This window comes from Helianthus annuus, chromosome 7 (genome assembly GCF_002127325.2).
Source record: "Helianthus annuus cultivar XRQ/B chromosome 7, HanXRQr2.0-SUNRISE, whole genome shotgun sequence".
NCBI lineage: Eukaryota > Viridiplantae > Streptophyta > Magnoliopsida > Asterales > Asteraceae > Helianthus > Helianthus annuus.
The window spans coordinates 133728519-133738448 of NC_035439.2; the positions used below are offsets into that span (position 1 = coordinate 133728519).

Consider the following 9930-nt stretch of genomic DNA (forward strand, 5'->3'; position numbering starts at 1 on the left):
AATTGTTTAACGCGTGATATATTATTTCCGTGAAAAAATTCATGCGTGATAAAGGGAACCATGTGAGGGGTGTGAGGGTTTATTGTTGGGTGTTGTGAGTGATGACCATTGCCACTAAAAAGGTTGTGAGTGATGGAATAATGGTTGATGACATGGCGGAACTTGATTGGATGTTGTGAGTGATGAGTGCGTGATAAGTGATGACCACCCCCTCCCCCCAATGGAAAACATAAAAGAAATACCTGTGAGAACAGACAAGCCAGCAGATAATCCAGACAGAGATGCAACCATTGAGTTTGACATAGTTGTCAGCTTGATTTGGTTCCTCCTTAGGGAGTAAAGTTGTGATGGTGAGAACCGAATCAAAGGGGAATTCGGTTGGAGAGAGAGATGGGGCGATTTTATGATTGTGATGTTATGATTAATTGTATAAGCTTTTTAGTTCTCTAGTTATCTCCTTATATATACACCGTAAGAGGAAACCTAATTAGTTAATAATGGTAATATAGTCCATCAACAATTATCAACTAATTATATAATAGGTTTTAATATATTTTGATCTATATAATATAAATGATTATAATAGCTAAAATTAAATATTAAAAGAATAATATATTTATTCTTACGTAATTGAAGTATATCATTTTATATGAATGTCATATGCATATGCATGTGATCAAGAAAATACTAGTCATTTTCATTGGTCTATATAAACTAAGCTAACATTAATAAGTAATAGACACAACCTTTTCTTGTTTTCTTCGACGTACACGTACATGGCCTCTACACCTCTTCATGTCCTCTTGTTTCCTTTCATGGCCAAAGGCCACACCATTCCAATCCTCGACCTAGCTCGCCTCCTCCTCCGCCGTAACGCCACCGTCACTCTCTTCACCACACCCGCCAACCGCCAATACGTCTCCGCCTCCCTCTCCGACACACCCACCACAATCATCACCCTTCCCTTCCCTGATAACATCCCGGGCATCCCTTCGGGCGTAGAGAGCGTAGACAAACTCCCCTCCTCGTCCCTCTTCTATTCTTTCGTCTCGTCCACAAAACTAATGAAATCGCACTTCGAACAAGCGATCCAAGCATTGGAAACTCCGGTCACCTTCATGGTTACAGACGGCTTCTTTGGCTGGACACTGGACTCAGCAAATATATTCAATATCCCACGGCTCGTCTACTATGGAATGAGCAACTTCGCTATCACCATGTTCCGAGTTATCTCCCTCAACCCACACCTATTTGACGGAAAAACCGATACCGATCTAGTCACTGTCCCAGAATTCCCATGGATGACGGCAACTAGACTCGAGTGTGATGATGCAACAGACCGCGACAGCCCTTTGTTTAAATGGAGAATGGAACAAGTAGTTGCTACAATAAAAAGCTATGGATTGGTTACTAACAGCTTCTTCGAGCTTGAACCCGTGTACGCGGAGTATTGGAACTCAAACTCAGCACCAAAATCATGGTCTGTTGGTCCTTTATGTCTTGCGCAAGAACGAATAAAGAAAGAAAGTTTGTCTGACCAGAAACCATCATGGATGGTTTGGCTAGATAAAAAATTACTTGAGCTCGGGGTTCCGGTTTTATATGTGGCATTCGGGTCACAAGCGGATATATGTATAAATCAAATAGAAGAGATCAAGCTCGGGCTCGAAAGATCTGAAGTTAATTTCTTGTGGGTGGTGAGAAGAAGTGAAGAGAGTTTCGGGCCGGATGATGGGTTCGAGGAGAGAGTGAAGGAGAAAGGGATTGTGGTTCGAGAATGGGTGGATCAAAGAGAGATATTAGAGCATGAGAGTGTGAAGGGTTTTGTGAGTCATTGTGGATGGAACTCTGTGTTGGAGAGTATATGCGCGGGTGTGCCAATACTAGCATGGCCGTTGGCGGCTGAGCAGCCGCTAAACGCGAAGTTTGTGGTGGAAGAAATGAAGATTGGGATGAGGGTGGAAACTTGTGATGGGAGTGTGAAAGGTTTTGTGAAATGGGAAGGGTTGAAGAAGAATGTGAAGGAGTTGATGGAAGGTGTGAAAGGGAAGGAGGTCAGGAAGAAGGTGAAGGAGATTAGCGACGCCGCGGTTGAGGCGGTGAAAGAGGGTGGTTCGTCATGGCGGACTTTGAATGAGCTCATTGTTGAGCTTCAAACCAAGTCACTATCACCGTAACTTTCTACTTCATGTATGTACAAGACGTCGCAACTTAATATTTTCAAAAGTTTATTTTAGTTTGTTATGAAACAGCCGGCCCGAATGTGGGCGGGGAGAACCACCGGTCAGGACACGTTATTTTTAAAAAAAACTCTAATATGTATATGTAAAAATAAATAAATTAATAGGGTATATACATACGAACACCAAAATATGGCCACTTACAAAACTATTTTTATGGTTTAGATTAGTTATTAGCCGGGCATTAGGTTTAGACTTTTAGTAAGCCAAATACCCAATTTCGTTAAGCCCTAAGGGCATGTTTTTTACATGAATTATCAGGGACGAACCTGATGATATGTTAGGTAACGTGAATTAGAGGAGTTGCATTGGTGACATATGACCATTGGAGTAAGTTTGAATATTCGTTGAGACCTGAGACAGGTGGATTCTTTCCACGTAACTTCACAATCAACTAATCAAGTTTTCCCTTAGATTAACTCAAAAGTTTGTCTCTCTAAGTCAGTGTTTTGGTAGCCAGATTGGACGGGTCGGACCGGAGATCGACAAAGGTGGCGGTCTGGTTAGGCATAGTTCACTCGTTGGTATAATAACCGGCCGATTAGGAGCGGTCGGCGTCGACCGGTGGGCCGGCTAAGGCGATTGGCCGGTTGCAAGATTATTTCTCTTTGGTTCATAATTTTTAGACGGGAAAGAAGCAGATCTCGGCTATAAATGTTGTCGGAAAGAGCGTCGTCAGGGCCAGAGTGGCAGGATCTTCACAGAGATGAGAGTAGCGACCAGAAAACAAGCAGCAAACTTAAACAAAAACAACACTAGTCGCTGGAAAGTGAACTCAAATAGTTAGATGTGTGGTAAGGTAGAATAGATAATGAGACCATTTGTCATGGGGTGGTTACGTGACATGTGACATTAAGGCATTCTCTACAAAATCAAGCCCCTCAATTTATGGTTCATTTAGTATATTTTTATTTAATTACTTCAATATCTTAAGTTGTTACAAACTATAAGTATCATGAAATTTTTATAGTTTCTATATTTTTTTATATGTGCAATATTGTTTTTTAAATAATTACGCTATTTATGATGTAATCCGGTTTTTAAATCCAGTTCGACTGGTCTAACTGATCCTACGAGTAAACTAGTATGACGTCACATTATCAAATAGTAACCTCTTAACCTAGTGATTGCTTAGAGGTTATCATTTGATTACGTGCAAAGGAAACCTTTTTACACTACTTGATGTCTATTTAGATTCTATAAATAGTGATTAAAATAATTTAGAAAATGACATAAAAATAGTTCTAATTAGATTATGTAAATAGTGATTAAAATAATTTAAAAAATGACATTAAAAAATTTCTAAAAGTGGCATGCCTTTTTTTCTTTTAAGTCTAGAAATAGTTACCGTTAAGCTGTGTGTGTGACACAATTACAGATACACAAATATCCTCTTTAATAAGTTGACATCTATCTACGTCATTCTCTTAATGTTTCGTATTAACAGTTTCCAACTGTATTGGAAATGCTGGTTGTTGAAAACACAATGGTAGAGTTGAGGCTATAATTTACAGTGTTTAAAAATATATCATAAATCATTTACAATAAAAATGCGTTACTAAAACAGACAATTGACTCGGAATAGTTGAGTACGGAATTTATGTATCTGCACTGCTTATAGTCAGTCATGAGACCCCCACATGCCAGAACTTAATTAATTTCTAAATTGACTGAAATCCGCAAACAGCCAGCGGTTCACTAATGGAATTTGTCAAGTGGCTTGAAAGGATTCAATAATCTTAATTAGTATGGATTTAACAAGCGTGATCAGTTGGGAAATTGTTCAAGAATCGTGTCAACTTTGTCTTTGTGTATATCATATATGTCCAATACAATGAAGGCAAAAGGAAGCAGGCCGACCCATAGTGTGTAACACGTTGAATTGATTTGGCCAAACCCCAAAACGATTTTATTATCAAGAAATCTCTCTCTAAAACTTGATTAAAATAATTAACCTTGAACCGGTATTTATAGAAATAACCTATTTCACTAGACTACAACTCGAATTACATTTATATTTAAACTAGGTTATCACCCGGGTAGGAAAATTTAAATTACATTAACCAAAAATTTCAACACACATTGATTCATTTCTATTTAAAATTAATCAAACCATACCATACCTATGAGTAAAATATTGAATCAAGAGTAACACTAATGCATTAGGCCTCGTTAGATGAACTATAAAAACATATGCAAATTAGTAATCTCACATTTTCTTCTTTGACGCAAAGGTAAACCCAACAACCTGTCATAAAAGAGCATGTGAAAAGTTTAACCACCATCATTTTTACAGTTTAGTGAATTAAAATTAAAAATTCATAAAATATCTAAGAGCAGGATCAAGATGATTACTGTTCCCCATTAGCAAGCATGACATCAAAAGCAAATACACATATATCAACCTGCAAACAAACAATAACAGACATTTAGTAGATACAAGGTAAAACCCTTACATTAATTATAACAGAATATAGACAGACCTTTATGTTATCTACTGTAATTACTGAATTTTTGCCACCTCTATCACGGGAAGAAGTTTGCCTTCATCTTGTTTCCACATAAGATGCCTTCAAAAATCAAGAACCCGTTACCACCAAAAATAATCAATCAAGATAATTCAGATTGTTAATTGAAAAAGTATAAGATTCTAGAACCTTTACGAACAAAATCCACAAGTAGGTTATGGGCCCTATGGCTTTGAACAACCAGCAACATGTTTTCCCCCGAGTAGACCAGATCAAAAAAAGAACAACATACAGGCGAACTGATAAGAGCCAAAGGCGACACTTTTCACCTATAAAATGATTAGGAAAATCGATATGATATAATGTAACTACATTAACATACTGGCTTCTCACTATAAATGGATAGAAAGTTGCAAATGCTTCCAACTGCTCTTGTTATATAATTACTATAAGAAAAACTATGATTTCGAGCTTAAAGTGATGTCTAGCCCGAGTACTGAAAAAGAACTTCAAAATAAAAGAATGGGATGTTTTTTTTTTAATATAAGGTGATATATTCCAAGGCTTCCAGCCAAGGCCAGCAACAAAGTTGTCTTTCCACAGCTTGGAGGACCAAGAAACAATGATATTATGCATATATAAAGTAACCCATTAGTAATTAAATATCTTTACTTCCACAACAATATTTTGATATGGTGTTGCACCTTGAAGGTCTAATAATTCCACTAACATCATCCAAAATTATGAGTTTTCAAACACATATCATTTATGCATTTTGAAGTCTACCTTTTCATCATACAAATAAATATTCACACTTCAGAGCACTAATCTTGAATGAATCCTCCTATAGAGAACCCTCAATACATATTAAGACATGTTTTCATTTATTTTTTGAAATTCATAATTAAGTTGCTTTTGGCCCGTTTGCAATACGACTATCTGTTACTATTTCAATGGCAAATAGACAGAGATTTGTAAAAAAAAGACCTTACTTGCTTTAATCCATAAAATTTACTATAAAGCAATAAAATAAAAAAAACTTTGATTCTTTATCAAATTTGACTAACTTGTATTGAATTTAAGTAGAGTTCTTAGTTCTTACTCCCCCACTTGCAATTTCATAACCCATGATAGTGGGTTCCATATGAGCCCTAGAAACTTCAAGAATTTGCTCACCTAAACACACTAAGATCATAAACTCATCAAATTTATGAAAACAACCGGCGATTAAAATTTAAGCGACCAATTAGTGTCTAACCTTTATTCAGCTGCGAGTAGTGAGACCTTATTTGTTGCATCTCAAATTGCATGATCAAATTTACAAAAACAACCAGGAATTAAAAGTTGACCCGAATGAAATTCTGAATAAAAAACATAAATTTGGTTTCTTAATGATGCATCTTTCAAAGTTTATTTAACCTTAATCTCTCCATACCATTCAATCTCTGTCTCTCGACAACTTTTGACGCACAGAGACTTACGCTCAAGCTATTCAACCGATACAGATGCTTTCACCGCTTCTTTCCCCATACAGGCATGTCTACTAATACATAGATATTTTCATCCGTCTCAATAATAAATTCCAAAAATGCTAATCCAAACACTCCCTAATAATGCTATAACTTACTTGGATTTTCATCCGTCTCAAAGAATAATTGATAAACTATAAAAGCCCTAATCTATTTTAGAAATCATATGAGAATTAAACACTGACTTCCTCTCTTTGCAACCATCTTTAATACTTTTATGCGGCAAATTAGTGAGAGTATAACTACAAATTCATATCAAAGCTTAATGATTGGATTCAAAAACTTACCACTAAACCACCAAAAGCTACTTCCTGCAAGTTCAAAGCCTTGTGTTCCATCGTCTTCCTTCTTAGCTTATCTCTTCCCATCGACACTCCATTTAAACCTCTCTCTAATCCACCTCCACCTCAATCTCCCACAAACAAAATCTTTAAAAAAACTTTAATCCCTGCAAATGTAAAAATCAATATTACTAATGCAGGCTTAAGTTCTGATAATGTTCAAGAATATCTGATCAGGGCCATGTTAAACTTATCAATTCATAATAACAATAAGCAATCCTAAATTAGTGGTATTATAAAAATAGTTTTCGAAGAACATAAAGTTCAAAGACGAACACACATAAGAGTAAGATGAAACCTGTTGAATAGCAATAGTTGGCAACTTACTACAATTTGACGACTATAGTCTTCTTCTAACAATTAGACATTAGACCTCTTGTTATTATTCTGATATCACAATGCTTGTGAAGATGGTAATCTTCTGGCTCAAGATCATATCTTGAAGCTGTGAACTTAATGGGAGTTCACTTTCAACTCCAAACCTAGAACTTCATGATTCCAAAAACAAACTAACACTACAATCATGACATTAAATAGAGAATCGATATGCAAAAAAAACCTGCATCATAAACAACAAATTAAAAATGGAGATGAAATTTGAAAAAATAACAAATCAAAATAACCAAAAATGCAACTTAGGGATTTCTTAACTTTGGTGAGTTGAATCTCATCTGTAGGCGCCACCATCGAAGCCCTATTGTGGCCATTCTTAACCGTCTCTGCATTATGAGCACAATATTAAATCAACATCGTCATCAAAATTGGTGGTTTAAACATAACAAAAACTAAAAAACCATCTCTGCATTATGAGCACAATATCAAACCTTCATCTGTAAATTCTCTATTCCCCTATTTTGATGTCTCTGAAAGGTTCTTCACAACAATTTCTCTGTCATCCTGTACATCCATAAGCCAATTCATATATTAATAACAGTAATCAACAATTCATCATCTAATCAACATAAAAAAAACATTGTTTATAGATTTTTTAATAACAGTGAACATCCGCCCGTTTTGAAGTAAAAGCCCTAAAATCAAAGAAGATGAAAAAATAGATTAGGGATATAATTTATACAAAAGATTTGTGATATCTTTAGTTTCCTAAACCAACAAAATCAGAGCAGTTGATGAAGTTGTGAATCTAGGGTTTCAGAGCTGAGAGAGGCGAATGAAGAAATCATTTGATTAAGGTATAATCGGAGTGAAGAAGAATCATTTAATTAGTGTTTATCCGCCGCCGTAAAAATCCGCTTCAAGCAACCTCTACTTCAAGCAACCTCCACTTCAGACATGGCTGCGCTAGGGTTTTGAGATGGAAGATAGAGAGAAAAGAGTTCTGTCGTGTTCTTGAATGAAAATAAAACTTTAGAAACAATATATACCCGGGTCAAAATTCGGATCCCGTGTATGTCCATATCAAGAAAAAGAAGACCCGAAATTTTGGAGCCAAAACCAAAAAGTAGGTTGTCTCAGCAAATGTCATGTCATTTTCCAAGCTCTTATCTAATGCCACATAAGCCCTTATTTATCATGTTTATTATATATAATAGATTAATAATAAACTACACAACCTAATCCTATCTCGATTAGGAAGTCTCTTTTATGGGACTTGGGTATGAAGTTCGCCAAAAATCAACCCCTTAAATTCTAAGTCATATATGATAGGTCTTCCACACCAAGTAACACCCTTGTTTCCTTGAACTTGGTTCTTTCTGGCGCCTTAGTCAAATGATCCGCTCTTTGTTCGTCTCCGAATACATGCTCAACTATTACTTGATCATTTTCCACACACTCTCGAATTAAATAATATCGAGTGTGTACATATTATGCTGAGGCAAGTTGTGCCTTGTAAATGTTAAGAGTATATGCTTTATAGCTACTACATTAGATTCTTTCCGTCATTGCATATGATGACTTACCACCCCGAACTAGTATGCCAAGTTAGATTTTGAGCCGAGCTTGACAATAGGCATTGCGATGCGAAGAGCTTTGCTTGGAGAAATCGAACATGTATCACACGCGCAAAATCTGAGAAAATCTCACACGAATATTCTACCATAATGGGTATTCAAGAATGAGTACATAAAATTTTAATGAATTTGAAAGAAATTGTATACCCTACCTTGAACACATAACTATATATTTCTTTAAGAATAAACCATATTTATTTTATTTATACACTTATGATCAATTTATTTGTATTATTTTATTTATATATTAATGATTAATGATAAATGTAAATAACTTTCTCAAGCCATAACCTAGTGTATAATAGTGAAACACAAAATTGAGTTTAACCCATTACTAATGTACTTCTATCTCTCACACGCATTTACACATACATATTGCAAGATTAAAATGATATGTCATTCAATTTTTTTAACATAACCAACTGATTTGGATGGTCCGATTAGTGAACCTTAGGATGACAAATTCCATGGTTGGTTCGGTTTTCAATTAATTGTTTATATCATGTGCAACTTAGATGATACGAAAGTTTATGGGCTAAATGGTTTCTCCGTGGCTGAGAGACATCCTAGTTCTTCATTACAGATGTTCATGGCTACGAACTACAACAAACAAACACAAACAAGGGAATGTGAGGGGGGGGGGGAGTACATATATATTGGAGACCATTGAAGATCCTTTCTTCATAACATGATTATATAGATTTCGCAATATGGAATTTTAATTTGGAGGGGGGGGGCAGGTTATATAGATTTCACGTTATGGAATTTTAATGTCAGCATAAAAGTCCTACTACCACCCTCTTACCAGGGTCGGCATTATGGAATTTTAATGGTTGTCATAAAAGTCCAACTACCACCCTCTTACAAGGGGGGTTATATGATGACTGTCGTAAGGGTCATGCAAAAACCTAAATAAGCTACGTAGATAGCGTAAGTAGGGTATCGTATCCACGGGGAATTTGTGGTCAGTGTCGCGTTTTTAACTAAGAGCTAAATTAACTAGATTGGGGGGTTTTGTGAATTTGATTATAAAAACTAGAAAGCTAATTAATAAAGTGTAATCAATACGAGAAAGAATAACATCTACCCGGAATCCCAATTACCCGTTTAACATCAAAACCTGTTTACCGATTCAAAACACCACATAGACATGGCCTCGGAATTAATGAATCTGATTAGTTATCAAGGATAGTTTTTAAGATTCACTATACCACCTAATAACCCGTTCAATTGTATCAACTACCCGCCAATTTACCAACCCGCTAACAACGCAAGAAAGTTGCCAATACGCTTAATAAATGACAAATAATTCAAACACAATAAACGTTTACCAAGAATCCAACACGAGTGGTCAAGCCGTACCAGTTATACGAATCCGCAAA

At 35.9% G+C, this 9930-nt stretch overlaps 1 protein-coding gene and 1 long non-coding RNA gene across 4 annotated transcripts; one reads left to right on the forward strand and one right to left on the reverse strand.

The window, feature by feature from the left end:
* Positions 1 to 745: 745 nt before the first annotated feature.
* LOC110936173 (UDP-glycosyltransferase 90A1) lies at positions 746 to 2244 on the forward strand. The gene has a single exon (XM_022178515.2). It carries the CDS (start codon positions 777 to 779, stop codon positions 2175 to 2177), a length of 1401 nt encoding a protein of 466 aa, XP_022034207.1. The 5' UTR covers positions 746 to 776; the 3' UTR covers positions 2178 to 2244.
* Positions 2245 to 4377: 2133 nt separating this feature from the next.
* Positions 4378 to 7926, reverse strand: LOC110936175. 3 transcript variants are annotated; one of them, XR_002589799.2, is made up of 7 exons: positions 7654 to 7926; positions 7403 to 7475; positions 6906 to 7297; positions 6525 to 6685; positions 4898 to 5037; positions 4724 to 4810; positions 4378 to 4645 (listed from the first exon to the last, which is right to left on the reverse strand). It is a non-coding gene; the product is annotated as an uncharacterized LOC110936175 (long non-coding RNA). The 3 variants fall into 3 exon arrangements; XR_004862798.1 differs by lacking the exon at positions 7654 to 7926 and having other exon boundaries at positions 4393 to 4488; positions 4596 to 4645; positions 7403 to 7646; XR_004862797.1 differs by lacking the exon at positions 7654 to 7926 and having other exon boundaries at positions 7403 to 7646.
* Positions 7927 to 9930: the final 2004 nt, after the last annotated feature.